The sequence below is a fragment of the Vanessa tameamea genome, chromosome 26 (genome assembly GCF_037043105.1).
Source record: "Vanessa tameamea isolate UH-Manoa-2023 chromosome 26, ilVanTame1 primary haplotype, whole genome shotgun sequence".
NCBI lineage: Eukaryota > Metazoa > Arthropoda > Insecta > Lepidoptera > Nymphalidae > Vanessa > Vanessa tameamea.
This window is the reverse complement of record NC_087334.1, coordinates 1,667,721-1,685,028: the sequence shown is the minus strand read 5'-3', so window position 1 is coordinate 1,685,028 and position 17,308 is coordinate 1,667,721. Positions and strand designations below refer to the sequence as shown.

Below are 17,308 nucleotides of genomic sequence, written 5' to 3'. Positions count from 1 at the left end.
ACAAATTTTTAATGGCATGTATGATAAAAACTATATATTATATTTCTTAAATAGTACTTTGACGTACTTCCCACGGAATCCTCGAAAAAATAATATATTGCATAAATAAAAAAAAGTATATAGACTCTTATTAATAGATATAAAACAAATTATTGCAAAATTAGTTTCCAAAGAATGCTTTCCTCGCGTATTTGGTGTTGGTTTTGTCATAGACCGAATGGATATTTGTAACGTACTATAAATTTTATTGTTGTCAATGGTTGTCAAACTTATTTTGGAATAAGTTCCTGCCACAGTCAAGTTAACATAATATTTCTATAGTCTATTCCAAACCCAAGAGAACAAATGCCACCTAAACAACATTTGATATCAAATTCACGCGATAATTGGTTGCGAGTTTGAATAATCTATGATTTTCATTTTGGATTGAAGTTCATAAGAAAAATTAAAGTTGATATAAGTATATGATCCCAAGAGTGTGTTATTATAAATATAGAAATATTAATCAAGAACTGTTAGTAGTGTACAATGTAGCTAATCGCTATACCAAGCAAATCGCATGAAATACATAAATCTAACGTTTGTGTACCTTTATTCCCTCTTCGATTGGAATAGACTATAAGATAAGTCTTATAGTCTAAACAGAAATAAAAGATATGTCTTACTATTTTTCGTTAACATGGAGTTTTTACGTTGTCAAATAAAAAACCACGAAAACAAGGAAGTGCCCTAACTTTGGTTTTTTACGTTCGTATTACATGGCTTAGGGTGAAGTTACAAAAGTAACCCAAAAGAACAAAGAATACATACATAGTATACACATTCTCTTGCTTTATATAAATGCGTGCTGAATTACTTATGTAGAAAAATATTCCTAGTGATATTTTTGTTAGTTAGAAAAACTGAAATGGGATGGGATTGGAAACAAAATAGTATTCTATAATTAAACAGACTTTACATTTTTACAATAAATAAAATCATTCATCAATGTAGTTAATTACAATAAAATTGTGCTATAAATTATTTAAGTGGCAAAATTAGGTTATTTTTGTAATGTCCGCCTGAAATAACTACTAAACCAATATAAATAAAACTTATCCAAAAAGATCCAGCGCGTTCGGAGAAGTTTTTGAACATAATGTTGGGATATAAGCAGCCGAGATTCCCACTTTTACTCGCTTCACATTTTGACTGAATTAGTAGAAATGTTATTGTTTAAATTTTATATTCAACATGTACAAAATTTTATGTTCCTAATTTATTTAAATTGAAGATTGCAATTAAAAATATAAAATTGTAGAAACATTTTTTCTTATTTTTTTAATCATAATGTAAAATGTCTATTTGAACGACATTCCATTTATATCTTGTATGTAGTTTGTAATACCAGAATACAAAATCTTGGTAGTAGCCAAATGGTTACAAAATGGACAATCACTAGATTGTCGCAACAGAATTATCTCAACAATCAAACAAATGGCTTCGTAGAAATAACAATCGCCGATCAATTTATCTAGCCGAGGCAATGTCAGCGAATCAAGCTCCCGCGATGATCCCCAGTGATCACCAACACCATCCGGAGGGTCAGAATTGTCGAACGAGCAACGCTCATAAATTCTTTCAACGACTGACAGTTGAAGGGTTCACATGTAGGTGATATTGTAGTGGGTGCGATGGTAAGCTGTGATACCACATTCGTGCCCAAGCATGTGGCGGGACAACACGCACCTGTCAAATTCTCCGCCGCCATATTGTTGCCTTTGACGTTTGCTGTTGCGTTCGAAAATCGGGTGCTCGGATACACATACCAGTTTTGTGTTTAGTGTATGACAATGTTTGTGTGCTGTGTGGTGTCGTTTTAGTGTACTGTGGTGCGGTGTGTGTTTAATTTTATAGTAAGTTTACTTAAAAAGATTTATAATCTCGTTTATTATCAGCCAGCATTTTGCGCTACTATTCTGGTTTTAGATTAAACGGGTATAAATTTACACAATGAAAATTCTAAAATAAATTCGTGTATCAAAAATAGAAGTAGTTATTGGCTAAATTGTGGAGTTGGTGAATTCCCGTCACCGATTTAGTAGTAGTTTTTTAAATAAGAGCTGGAAAAAAGGCACGCTAGTCAGCTGGTGGTTGGCTACTTATTAATCGATACTGGTATTATTTTACTTATTACCAGAAATTATGTACCTTTGAACTATATCTACTTATTTCCAAATTTATAGTATAATATAATTAAGTTGAATAATAATATCATTATTTTAGTTAATCATCATTTAATAGTTGAATTAGATTAGATATATGCGTGTGGTGCGAATTCTTTTGCTGCTTACAAATCTATAAAGGCATTGCAAATCACGCTCGGTCTTAGCTAGTAATAAGAAATAAAAAAAATAGATTAGATAGATTAAAAAAAAACCGTCATCATCCATCACCTACAATAACAATTAAGTTTAAGGAATTATTATGTGTGATTAGTTCATTGGTCTAGTAGGTTGCTTATGCTATTGAAGTACCAGAAATGGTTTCAAAACCCGGGTCGCGTGAATAAAAGTTAGTTTTTATATTTTCTACAAATATTTTTTTAGTGGATGTTCTGAGTTAGGCTGTCGATAATGTTGCACTACCCGTGCTTAAGAATAAAATAAATTCCGTTAGTTTGTCACACTCAGAAGGGATGAAATCCACCACATCACTCTAGTCTGGGAATAGAAAGTGTCCTGTAATTGTGCATCTGCACAGATGCCTACGTATATATATTGGCATCCATTGCTACAATTAAATGATTATTTAGTATCTTTGCTTTAGCTCTGTGTTAATTTAAATCAAATTAAAAAGAAGTCAGTACAAAAAGTAAGTTTATCAAGTTTAATTAAAATAGCTTTTGAGTATATCATCAGTTAATCATTTAATTTATTTTTATATGATTACTATAAGACTGTCTGGTACCTAAGCCCTTGGTTTTAAATCCAAGGTCGAACCACAATAAGTTATTTTGTTTCTATATCAAGACAGTTTTAAACAATTAGCTCAGGAAGTTAACAGACAGTACGTATAACACTCAGACCATTGACTTCAGCATTTTAGTAACAGACCATTTTTATACGAGCTTGAACATTTAGTGTCAAATGCAAAACGTACCGCAAAATCAATATATTATTTTGTATTCGTCTATATCTATCTAGAAATTCACACAGCTATGACGATAAAACACTTGACTCTTGAAATATTGAGTAAGTATTGAGTAACGGATTGTGGTGATTTTCCTATTTAAATACGAACTATTCAGGATCGTGTTCTTCCCTAATCTTCTTTTGAAGTTACCTGATAGATCTCTGTAAATGATAAGACTGCTTTTGTATCAATTATATTTAACCAAATATTTTTTAAAGCATAAAATATGCTTTAAGAATCTACTTAAAATTTGGAAAATTGACTTAGCCGATTTGGTCCATGTACTCTTAAACGTTACAATTTTTATAGTTAATGTCACCTATCACGTTTTAAGATTTCACTATCGTGTTATGCGGTGAGTTTCGAGTTTACAGAATAGCTTTACCGTATTGTGTGCAATAATGGATATGAGTTGGTAATTTATTATGGTCACTCATCCCTACAGATTCAATTGACGCAACCTTGGACTTGGTCCGTAATCCTTACGACTCCAGGGCACCTGGAGAAATATATCCGAATCGAGACGATGCGTTTCAATCGTTTATCTTCTAATTATTTTTGATAAACGAAGACGAAACGTAAACCTAATAACTATTAACCTACAAACTTATGAAACCTATTTTTTTTTTATGAATTTTAAATGAATGGACAATCTTATCCTTAAATTGAAAGTTATTTGCCTAGCTGTGTAGGATATTTGTCGTCTTAAGTACTGTACGTATTATAAGTTTTTGAATAGCAAGTTTCCTGTACAGTAATTTTGAGTAATTGTAATATTATTTTAGGAATTATTGTAATTACTTATTTGTCTGTCTGCACCCGCATCATAAAGTTACCCGCTACATTTGAATGCAACATATTAATAGCTTACATCCTGAATGGAGACGGGATATTTTATCCGAGAGGATAGTCAAAAAGTCAAATCCTCTGTCCAAAGTCCAGACTAAAGAAGCTACGGGTCCAAGGCGTTTGAACTATGACTAAAATATCAGCGCTTGTTATTCTATTAGCCAATTTGAATTCAATGGATGCATTCATTATAATTTTTTTCACAGAAATAGAGCGCATCCTGTATATATTATCTTAGTAACTCTATCTGTTACCTCTGTTTTTAATTCACCCCTTGAAGGTGTAAAATGGGGGTGACCCTATGGTATGGTCATTTATCTATATAAAGTTTTATGAATTTCGCGCGGGTAAAGCCGCAGCTTCATAATATTTAACTTCTAATATTATAAATGTGGAAGAGAGTTTAATACGTTTTTAAGAACTTTGTACTCAACCGGTCATTAAGATTTTACACATATTGTCATAGGTACAAAAAGGGATATAGGGTACCTAACACCTACCTTCCAACAATAATAAAATTGTGACAAAACAACACAAGAATTTAAATGATTGTCGGCAGTTGGTTTGTATTCAATGAATGATGATTCGTAATGTCTAACGTTGGTCTATTGGCTAGATATAAGGCACCGGGTTTGGGTTCAAGCCCCAGATCGGATCGATAAAAAGTTATTGTGTTTTTCGGTCAAAAGATTCTCAGTAACAGCCCGGAGTCTGTTGAAAGTGTACAATTCCATGACTCGAAAGCAAGCAAGAGTTCCTGTGTCTGAACTCTTTCCGATCATGTCGGATTTGTGTCTCATATGATTATGACAGTGCGCCTGTGTTTGCGCACTACATGATATGTCCTGCGTAGTTGAGATTGAGATTCGCAATTGTGGCCGAAACTCATGGTCGTGGTCAGGACGATATTTTCATCATAAATATGGGAAAAAGTAGTCATTTAGTTTTAAAAAACTCGTTAGTAATTGCAACTATTCCTTGTTTCAGAAAAATACTACGAACAGTACAAGATACTTATCTAGTCGACGTACTTTTATAAAAATGTTAATACAGTTCCCTTGACTGATAACTCTATAGCTGGTGAGGGAAACAAAGAGAGATAGAGAGGGACAGAAGACGAGAAAGAGTTTGATTGCGAAGGAATTTTAGAAGAAGATACAGAGATGGATACTAAAAATGATGCACGTGGTGATGACATCGAATTGAGTGTTCAAGGAGTTAGCAGCAAGCCTACGTAAGTATAACTATGTAATAAACTTTACGGCTATATAATCTTTGAAGTTAATCGAAAGGCTTTGAAGGTCTTTGATGAGACCAAATATCAAAAATAACATAGCTCTTGTTAAACTTTACAGTGATTACTCCTTTACCTCACATTCTGATCTCTCATCAGTTAGTTTAATATTTGACAACTCAATGCTTTATGAGCCTGCTGAATTAAAATATCAATGTAGTAGAATAAAATCATAACTAATTATTTTATTTAGCTTTTGGTTATGACTTTATCATGTTAATCCATTTTTTAAATTTCCAAATTGAAGTTTAAATAAAAATCAATTTTCAGCACTGTGGTCAAGTCCAAGTCTGACCTCCCTGAACGAGGGTCATGGGGTAGTAAGCTAGATTTTATCCTCTCCGTCATAGGTCTAGCCATTGGTCTCGGCAATGTGTGGCGTTTCCCTTACCTTTGCTACAAAAATGGCGGTGGAGCATTCCTCATACCTTATTTCCTTACGTTATTCCTTGCTGGTATTCCGATGTTCTTCATGGAACTGGCCATGGGACAGATGCTTACGATCGGTGGTTTGGGAGTATTCAAGATTGCGCCGATTTTCAAAGGTAAGTTTTATAAATTTAGTCATCTGAAACAGTTGTCTGCCGTAACGAAAATAAATAATGTGAATCCACATACATGAAATTCTATAATTTGGAATTTCAAAACTACCCAAAAGAAAACAATGAATTGCTTAAAATATAAATGTTTTCTCAGGTATTTTATAAAAAAATCTATATTTTAAATTTAGAACACTGTTAAAGTATCCATAAACTTAATTGAAGCCATATTTCTTACATTTTCTACAAAGGATAAATAATACCAAGTAATTAACACCCCTGAAGCTACCTTTGTAATGTCTTTAACCAGTTTAATTTAATCTTTTCTCTTCAGCATTAACGACATTATCTTAATTATTTCTGTTATTAAATGGGTTTTATATTTAAGGTAATTTATAGAAATATAATAAATTTCCTTTTTAGGTATCGGTTATGCAGCTGCAGTGATGTCTTGTTGGATGAACGTTTATTACATCGTGATTCTTGCTTGGGCTATTTTTTACTTCTTTATGTCTATGAGAGCAGGTTAGTCCATAATTATTGTACACATAACTGTACAAACTTTGACAATTTAATGAGAGTCTTCTTGAATTGAATTGTCTTCTATTTGGAGTTCTAATAATTATTCTAATTAATGTTTATAATTGCAGATGTCCCTTGGCGTTCATGTGACAACTATTGGAACACGGACACTTGTGTTAATCCTTACGATAGGAAGAACCTAACTTGCTGGTCCGATTTCGACATGACAACATTCTGTACACTTAATGGCAAGAATGTCAGCAAAGCTATCCTCTCCGATCCCGTTAAGGAATTCTGGGAGTAAGTATATAATAGATGTATACGATGCAAATATATCAGAATAGCTCTGATATTTTTTGTGCAAACATATTAACCGGTTACAAGATTTTTTTATAAAGAAGCGAAAATATTTATACTTGTATAAATTATTGATATTTTATTTTCTCAGACGTCGTGCACTTCAAATTTCAAGCGGTATCGAGCATATCGGTAATATCCGTTGGGAGCTCGCTGGGACACTTTTGCTAGTGTGGGTGCTTTGCTACTTCTGTATTTGGAAGGGTGTCAGATGGACTGGCAAAGTTGTCTACTTTACTGCTTTATTCCCTTACTTCCTGTTAACCGTTTTGCTCATAAGAGGTTAGTTAAGCAAATTTCAACTATGGTAGTTTTTTACAAGAGTTTGAGGAATACCTGATTTGAATATTACATAATATTTATTGTCAGAATGTGACGAAATGATCTCAGTATTCGTTATCTATTTTTATGATGTTTCAATTTACAATTTTGTCAACAGGTATTACTCTACCCGGAGCAATGGAGGGTATAAAGTTCTACATAATGCCTAACATGTCGAAACTTCTCGAGTCCGAAGTATGGATCGATGCGGTCACACAGATATTCTTCTCATATGGTCTTGGATTGGGGACGTTAGTGGCTTTGGGAAGTTACAATAAGTTCACGAACAATGTTTACAAGTAAGTAAGGTCAAAATATCTTTACGTTACCGTTATGTGTGCTATGTCACAAATTCTTTTTATTTAACAAAAAAAAAGATAAAATCGTCGTTATGGGTTTTTATTTTCACGATAAAAAACTATAATTCAAGGTTTTTGGATTTTTTTTTTCATTTAATATAAGATAGTCAACTGCAATTAAAGCTATAAAAAAAATTCAGATACTTTTTACTCAAGTATATTAAAGGTGATATACATTTATCATATTATAATGTGAAATATAAAATGTAATTTTCACCAATTAAACAAATTATTTCAGGGACGCATTGATAGTGTGTTCAGTTAACTCGAGTACGTCAATGTTTGCTGGTTTTGTGATATTCTCCGTAGTTGGTTTTATGGCTCACGAACAGCAAAGACCCGTAGCGGAAGTTGCAGCATCAGGTACTTAATATCAAAAATTTCTTTAACAGATTCACTAACCACTAAAATAATCAATAAAATCAGTTGATTTAAAAACAAAAAAACGTAGTTGGTCATATAGAAAAAAAATAGAATTTTTGGTAAAATTGAATATTTTAAAATTATAATATTCCAATACAACTTTTTATAAGACTATTTCTTTTGAAAGTACTAATAAATATATTTATCTTACAGGACCAGGGCTAGCTTTCCTCGCTTATCCATCAGCAGTTCTCCAGCTCCCAGGAGCTCCACTCTGGTCGTGTCTGTTCTTCTTCATGTTGCTCCTCATAGGTCTTGACAGTCAGTTCTGCACTATGGAAGGTTTCATCACAGCTGTGATTGACGAATGGCCCAAACTCTTGAGAAGGAGAAAGGAAATATTCATCGCTATTACATGTGTTATATCGTATTTGGTCGGACTTTCTTGCATTTCGGAGGTAATTTTTAGCGAAATTTGTAAGATAATATAAAATAATTTATATTCTAAAGCAAAAATGATACATAACATAAACATAACATAATCAGCCTGTAAATTTCCCACTGCTGGGCTAAGGCCTCCTCTCCCGTTGAGGAGAAGGTATGGAGCATATTCCACCACGCTGCTCCAATGCGGGTTGGTGGAATACACATGTGGCAGAATTTCGTTGAAATTAGACACATGCAGGTTTCCTCACGATGTTTTCCTTCACCGCCGAGCACGAGATGAATTATAAACACAAATTAAGCACTTGAAAATTCAGTGGGGCCTGCCTGGGTTTGAACCCGAAATCATCGGTTAAGATGCACGCGTTCTAACCACTGGGCCATCTCGGCTCTAATGATACCGGGAAATTATTTTTTATCTTTACATTTTTTTATTTAGTAATATTGGTGTTTTAAAATAAATATTTCTTTTTTCCAGGGTGGAATGTACGTTTTCCAAATTTTAGACTCCTACGCCGTATCTGGGTTCTGTTTACTTTTCTTGATCTTCTTCGAATGCGTCTCCATATCTTGGGCATTTGGCGTGAACCGTTTCTACGATGGTATCAAAGAAATGATTGGGTACTATCCCACAATTTGGTGGAAGTTCTGTTGGGTTGGATTCACTCCTGCTATCTGTATTGTAAGTAACGTTATTTTGTTAGAGTTATTCAACCGTGATATTATAGTGATTATGGTCAGTATTAAAAAATATATTTTCTATTTATATTTAATTTTCAACTACTTCCAGAGCGTTTTCATTTTCAACCTGGTGCAATGGACTCCCATCAAATACATGAACTATGAGTACCCGTGGTGGTCACATGCCTTCGGCTGGTTCACTGCGCTGTCCTCCATGCTGTGCATTCCCGGGTACATGATCTATCTGTGGAGAGTGACTCCTGGAACTAACATGGAGGTCAGTATTGTATAGTTATATATCTTTCGCTACAATTGATATTTTCTGTACGTATTATTTGTGCACTGAGTATATACATATTGTTATAGCTAAATAGCCTAGATATATAAATTAATATTTATATCTAATGGATATTAGGTTTTCTAGTACTACCATAGTTGTTAAACATAATTTGATCGTAGTAAGTAATTTTTTTGCTTATTACTAAAACAAATTAAATTAAAAAGATATGTAATGTTAAATAAAATGTTGTTCATTTCATTGTTATTATTAATAAATATATTTACGAATTCCAGAAATTCCACACGATCGTTCGTATACCCGAAGATGTTCCCTCGCTACGCACAAAGATGCAACAAGAGGAACAAGCCAAACACGGAAAAGCTTAAGAAAAACTTAACATCTTTCGATCTCGATCGGGTAGAGATTCGACAACGTGAGTATTCAAATGTATCGATGTGTCTGAGAGTACTTCAACGGATAAATATTCGAAAGATTCACGCACAATTTTATCATTACCAAAAAAAAAAAAATTGTGGCATATTACGTAGATCGTTTACTTTAAGCGTGTTTAATCTCTAGTGCATAAATGTAATTTTTTAGGGTTATAATTCGTTTTTGTTATTAATATTATTTATAATTAGGTTTGTGTGTTTAAACGTTTAAATCTCACCAAATTTTTTGACATTTCTTGGGTGCGACGCGATGCGTTCATGTATGTTTGTACCTTACGCTATATTTTGATAATTTTAATTAGTTTTAGTATGAGAACTAATGTTAACTATATTATTGTCGTCTTCCATGTAGTCAATGCTTTATATAATAATACATTAAAATATACACATATATAAATTATTTTATAACCGATTATAATCAATAAATGATTTTTTATATAAATATTCGACAATTCCTAGTGAAATTAAAATACATCAATCAGTACTATCATTTGTATCTGATTTAAATTTAAATATCGCATATTTATTTAAAGATATATTTTAATCGTTATTATCCTGAAAGGATTTAGATTTAAGATCAGAAATGACTATAATTTTTAGATTAGATATTTTATTTTATTTTTGAGTAAAACGCAACGAGACGCGGTCATATGTGTGGTGTTTTTGAAGTAATATTGTTAGATTAATCACTTTTAAATCTTCTACTTTAATATATATAATGAGAACTATGTATTCGAAAGCATGTGCATGTAACATGTGTATTACAATAGTTAATTTATTATTGTTTATACGTCTTATTAGACTTTGTTTACTAATCTTTTGGTTCAGCTTTAATAGTGTAATATACTTCAAGTAATGTTTTAGTTTATTTAATGTCTTTAAAAAAACTTTCAAAGCTTAGATCAATTTCAAAATTTAACGATGAAACAATTGTGTTCGATCCGTGACCAAAATTATCAACAATTTTATATACAAAAAAAAATTTAATATCAATCAATGAAAAATATAACTATATACTGTAGATTTTTTATATGAAATATCACAATGTATTGGCCTAAATTAATAAGTTATTATTTACAAAATATTTTATCTAACATTTACTATATATCTGTCTTAAATGTTTGTACCTTTATAGATCTGTAGAACGACATATATTTAATGCAATTATGGAAATTATTTGTAGTGGAATGTGTGGATTTCCAAAAAACTAATCGTGTTCAAATAATTGTATGTCTATTAATGTCTATTTAATGTCAATTTCTATTGTATCTTTAAAATTAGTAGTCTTTTAAGATAATATAGCAAATATATAAAAAATGTTACAAAAAAAATATATTTACTCTTCACGTAATTATATGAAACGTTGCCAAATTTTCAGTTAGATATTATATAATGCCTGTATGTTATGTAATCATTATATCTCTATATACAAACATAGCAAATATGTTCTAAACATTTCTAGATATTTTTTGTCATCGGTACATGACTTTGAAAATTAATCTTATCAAATAATATCTACAGTCTAATATTAATGTCGTAGTCGTTTGCTTGTTTAAGTAAATTATTATATTCGTAAATCAATATTGTGCTTCCATATATATTTAAATGTAGTTGTAATAAACATATTTACTTATTATGTATATTAAGTTACATATCAAAATGTACTTTATTGCTTAGATTTTTAATATCATCTTGTATTACAAATATTTGGGGAATTCAAATGTCTCTCAATTTACTACCAATAATGGCAAAATATTTTCAAGAAACTATGATTGCAGTATTATAGTCCAAGATAAACCAAGTATTCATTATTATTATTAATATTAAGTTGTTTAGCCTTATTCGTTATTATACATGTCTACTTTCAACATAATATCGATACAAACCAAAATTGTATTTGATTATATATTGCAGACGTATGTATATGCCAAAGATTGTTATGTGAAATTTAGATATTAGTTTATTTATTTCATTAAATAGTAAATTAAATTTATCGTGTCTTATTTTTAATTTTCTTAAAGCCGTTTGAAAATTTAAATTTTATTTGATTTAATTAAGTAACAACCTCTCTATCAAGTCAAAAACGTTTTAGTTACTAGACCTTTGAGAGGCTTTTGATTAAACATACACATTTTTATACCGAATGAAAAAACTAGCAAATATAGATAAAATCAGACTAAACTTGAGACCAAAGATTTGGCATCAAGTCCGTCTTTCCTATCATATACAAACCTGTCTAACCATTTAGTACTTATGTACAGTGCACATACAGTATACATTGCGCTGTAGATGAAAAAAAAATTGTTGCAATCATTTAGAACAAGCACTATGGTGTCCTACAAGGTTCATTATTAGGTCCTTAATATTTTCTATTCTTTGTTAATAAACTATTTCTTACAAATAATGAATTAAAAATATAAAAGTATATACAATCTTAAAATCAAAATATTTTGAATCGAGGAAAAATAATAAAGTATGTTTTCCTGACCGCAGGACATACAAAGAGTGCAAAAAAAAATTCTCAGCAGCAGACCAGCAGACGTGGTCTGCTGCTGAGAATTTATCAATGTATTAAAAATAAAATATTTTTTCTTTTTAATCTGTATATCACGTGACCTAAATCACGAGCCACCATATATAGGTAAAAACTGTCAGTTCCGTGGAAACAGTATTTTTATCAACTTTAAGTTTAAGCAGTAATAACTGTGTTCTTTCGTCGGTGCATTTTATTTGAACCTATTTATTTATATTAAAATTCAAATTAGTTTTATAAAAACAGATAGTACGTATCTCGTTTTGCGTGTTCCAACCAAACAATCCTCAATTCATTATCATCTGATACTTTGATTGACTTTTCTGGAGTTTTAACGCTAGTATTTGTGCAACAGACACTACACATTTACGACAGCAATTGTAATTCATTACTTTCCCACACCAAACACTTATAGCTGTTAACGTTAAATTTTCGTTTCGTAAATTAAAGTGCGTATGTCATGTACCTATGTATGTACATGTAGTAATATCAACCTCCTGCCCTTATCCCAATTTTACTTGGGGTCGGCGCAGCATGTCTTCTTCTTCCATACTTCTCTGTCGAACGTCATCTCACTAGTAACATTCTTTCTAACCATATCGTCTTTCACACAATCCATCCATCGTTTCTTGGGTCTTCCCCTACCTCTATATCCATCCACATCCATTTTCAAAACCTTTCTCACAACATGGTCCTCATTCCTCCGCATAACATGCCCATACCAAGACAGCCGGTTTCCAGACAGCTTCTCGGTTACCGGTGCCACTTTCAAACTTCCTCTTATGTACTCATTCCTTACTCTATCCATTCGCGTGACACCACATATTCCTCTCAGCATTCTCATCTCCGCCACACGCAATTGTCTTTCAGTCATGTACATGTAGTAATAATAATAAATAAATAAATAAATATTGGACAACATCACATACGTTACTCTGATCCCAATGTAAGTAGCTAAAGCACTTGTGTGAAATCAGAAGTAACGACGGTACCACATACACCCAGACCCAAGACAACATAGAAAACTAATGAACTTTTTCTACATCGACTCGGCCGGGAATCGAACCCGGATCGGAGTGGCGTACCCATGAAAACCGGTGTACACACTACTCGAACACGGAGGTCGACATTACAGTATACATTGCTACATTCTAATATATAGCATTTAGGTACCTACATAGCTTACACGCAGACATAAGGTGTCCCTTTGCCATCACGGTGTTCGAGTTGTTCTTCCCAAAGCGTGATAAAACGTGTTCCACATCAAATATGATATACAATTATTATTTATTTATCGAATGCGCATATTTTTAACTTATTTTAATACAAGGAAGATAATAAAGTGTGGTAAAAAACACACACGCGACATAAGTAATTATTTATCGTAATTTCTATTTCAAACAGCGTGATTTTTGCACTTCTGTTACATAACATAACAATATTAAATAACAAGCACAGTTTTGTTAATGTGTTACAAAGTATAGGACGAAGAGATAGCGTTTTATTTCATGATATTAATATTTTTTATTTATGTTTATCTTTCATCTCGTTTTCCAGCAATCTGTGTGTTTCGGTGAAAAGGGACGGAAGTATGTAACGGGAAGCCGGGGAAGTGCGCGCTATTTGACTTGTCCAATGAGCGAGCGGTTTTGGAGTTGGCCGTTAGAAGGTACCAACTATTTTTCCAAGAAAATAATGTTGCTAATTACCATTATTATTAAGTTACGTTCGTTTCCCGATCTTTTTATCGTTAAATTATCTTGTATATTATACTGACTTAAGATTGACAGTATCTCGCAGCATATAGGCATCAATGGAGAAGGATCATTCACCAGAAACGTAACGTTATAAGTACAATGCTCACAGTTCATTGCATTGAACATTTATTAAATAAATTATTAATTTTCAAATTACAATGTTATAGTTGTAAATTGTGAGGTTGTATTCTAAGCAAAATGAGAGTAAATTGCTCCAATTCTAACTGAACTAATGTGTACTACTTGGCATTAAAAAAATATTTAAAAAAGATTCATAACTTTGACGCCAAATGTAGATGACCGACTTTTAGTTTACAATAAAATGAAATCAAAACAAAACCTGTCATAGGTTTCGAAATCCCTAAAAATCTATTGAGTAAATCCGAAGTTTCGCGGGCGACCCATTAGTTCATATACAATGGAGCATGAAAACATACAATATTTTATTTTACCGAGAACAACCGGCAATAAACTAAATAGTTATTCTTTAACATCAATTGCATAACATATATATATTAGTTATATACAATTATAGTATGCCTATGTATCCTTACAGCTCTTACAGAACTGAAAAAACATTAAGATTTTTAGAAGAATTTTGTAGATACTCGAAAACAATTCTTTTCTGTACTTTTAACGTCATCTTCATATTTGGTAGAAATGTATTTATTTATTATTATTATTTCTGTATTTATTATAGTTTACATAAAGATAAATTAATTGTTAATCTAGAAGATGTCAAACGATAAAATGTTTTGTGTTTTTTGTCTGATTTAATTTTAATTTTATATTTTAGTTTTGATACATAGATACTTTTTTGGGTGCCATATCCAAAGGGTTACAACGGGACCCTATTACTAAGACTCCGCTGTTTCATAAACCGTGATAGTTAGACAGTTAAAATTTTCACAAAAATATGGATTTCTATTCCCGCTATAACAACAAATGCTGAAAAGCAGAATAAAATAAATATTTAGGGGACTCTCATACAACAGACATTATTTTATAGATAATGGCACGGTCTGATATGAGATAAAGGTACGGGATGGACGAATGGCAATCATCGTGCACGAATCCGACTCGCACTTGGCCGTTTTTTTAAACATTTTTATAGAATCTATGTATTAATAAACGCCCAGCGAAGCGGCCTCGTGAGATTGCGTAGTGTATGTAGTAGGCGTTGACACCGTTCTCGGAGAATAAGCGAGTAGCGATTAAATATAAACGCTGTCTGTTGCATAAAGGTCTTAATACACGCTGTAGGCGTTAACACCTTTTTCGGGTATTAGCGTTTCCATGTAATTGTTTGTTTAAACAATAACTTTATGCGCATGACGTAATCCCGTTCGCCTTGATGTCTGTCTTGCAAAATCGAATTTGACATATTTATTACCGTGAGCGCCATATTCTGTAGAACATACACAGACAACTGTTCTATGTTTAGTATTGATGTTACGAAATATATTTATGAATGGAATTTTTGTATGGTGCTGCAAAATTGATCGAGATTATTTTATGATCAGATATGTTGTTATTTATTTGTTACATGACAACATATATAGCCATAAATGGCCAGATTCCTTGGAGTTCAAGCTTGTTTTGTAGCAAATTTCCTTAAATCCGGTTCAGTGGTTTGGCCGTGTAAGATCAATAGACAGACAGACGGAGTTACTTTCGCATTTATAATATTAGTATAGATGTGGTGTTAGAAGCCAGACGGAGACGAAGATCTGTCCGTCATATGGCAGAACAAATAAAATCTGCAGTAGGCGATCCCTTGGAGTTTATTAGGATATCAGCCAGCATTAAGAAGGTATATGGCTATAAGACGAATCACATGATCACATTCTGTCAAGAGTATTATAAGGAATAACACATCAGTTGTCTTCATGTCTTGCCATCATTTGATCTAGTTATATACAAGCAAAATTTATCTTTTTGACTAAGTGAATTATTTATTTTGTATAATATTTATTTCAATATTCATTGAAACTAAATTGACAAAAAAAGATCAACTACTGAGTTTCTTGCAGGTTCTTCTCGGTAGACTCTACATACCAAAAATTCAAACAGAAGCGTATTTGAAAGAACAATGTTTTGATTTTGATTTTTAATTTGAAATATAACAAAAATAATATCTTGCTACCCGCCCCAGCTTTGGATGGTAATTTGTTAATAACGAAAGTGCGTTAAGCGAGACAATATTTAATACATATGTCGTTGATTATGAATAATTATTGAATAACATGATTTCGTTGTATCTGTGGGGTGTGAACGCCGTGACATAATGAGTCACGTGATCGGAATCGTTTGAAGGGACGACTGTCACATTTTGAATTCTTTCGAGATCAGTAAGCTAAATTTTAATATAGAGAGCGATACAGTTGGGGCCTTCCAAACGGGACCGTTGGTTCACGCAACTCGGATAGTTATAATATACCTAAGTACTTTATAATTTGTGATTGCTGATTACCTACATAAAGTACAAGAATTGTCATATTGTATCGTTGTGGTTAATTGCCTGAGACCTACGCCATGAACCCTGTACCAGAAGCTCCTACCGATGACGGTTGTTCTTCATATAAATATTTATTTTATAACATTTTTTAAATTTATTACATATTTAATAGGAAAAATAAATAACGATTTTATTGTGAAACTTAGATCAAATTGTGTCCTCGGCTTGTAGATTCTAATTTGGATAATTTTAAATGCGAAGGTCAAAAGCTTATTGTTTCAGTTAGACCGATCGCAAAGACCCGTTCCACAACGAACGATTTTTTTTCGTTGAACGTAATATCTTCGAAAGTATTTATTGAAACATTACCGTGTTAAGTGAGAGCCGAGATGGCCCAGTGGTTAGAACGGCGTTGAAGGAAAACATCGCGAGGAAATCTGCATGTTTACTCTCTAAAGGCTTAGCAAGAGTTAATCAGGTAAGCGTACAAAAACATCTGTTGGATAAAATACCGTCGCAAGTTTACCCATTTGGAACAAAATATTAGCAAATTATACACAAAAATCTTCCTCGTTTATCGCTCTTTTTATTAGTTTAAGCCGCATGGCAACCCATTCAACTTAGAAGAAGTTATTGGTAACAGAAAGAGACTTCATTTTATGCTATATATAAATGAATATCTGACAAATATGAATGAATTGAATAATTGCACCTGATGTAGAAATTAACTTTTTCTATGTTCTATACAAATTTGTATATACGGTGTAAACTCCATGTAACGTCACTTGATTTAACGACAAACTCTCTAAAACGTCAGAATCACTCGACTTTGGTTGGTTCAGTTTGTCTGTCATACAATGATACACTGTATAGCGTTACACCCACTTTCAAAAACGACAAGAATTAAATAATAAAAAGTTCTTTT

General features: G+C 32.2%; 1 protein-coding gene across 1 annotated transcript; it reads left to right on the top strand.

Annotated features, from left to right (window-relative positions):
* The first annotated feature begins 1,609 nt into the window (after positions 1-1,609).
* Positions 1,610-11,624, top strand: LOC113398412 (sodium- and chloride-dependent GABA transporter 1). The gene is made up of 12 exons (XM_026637146.2): positions 1,610-1,895; positions 5,011-5,257; positions 5,588-5,862; positions 6,280-6,381; positions 6,507-6,678; positions 6,827-7,017; positions 7,175-7,355; positions 7,654-7,778; positions 7,992-8,236; positions 8,701-8,904; positions 9,013-9,180; positions 9,477-11,624. Exons 2-12 carry the CDS (start codon positions 5,187-5,189, stop codon positions 9,567-9,569), a joined length of 1,827 nt encoding a protein of 608 aa, XP_026492931.1. The 5' UTR covers positions 1,610-1,895; positions 5,011-5,186; the 3' UTR covers positions 9,570-11,624.
* Positions 11,625-17,308: the final 5,684 nt, after the last annotated feature.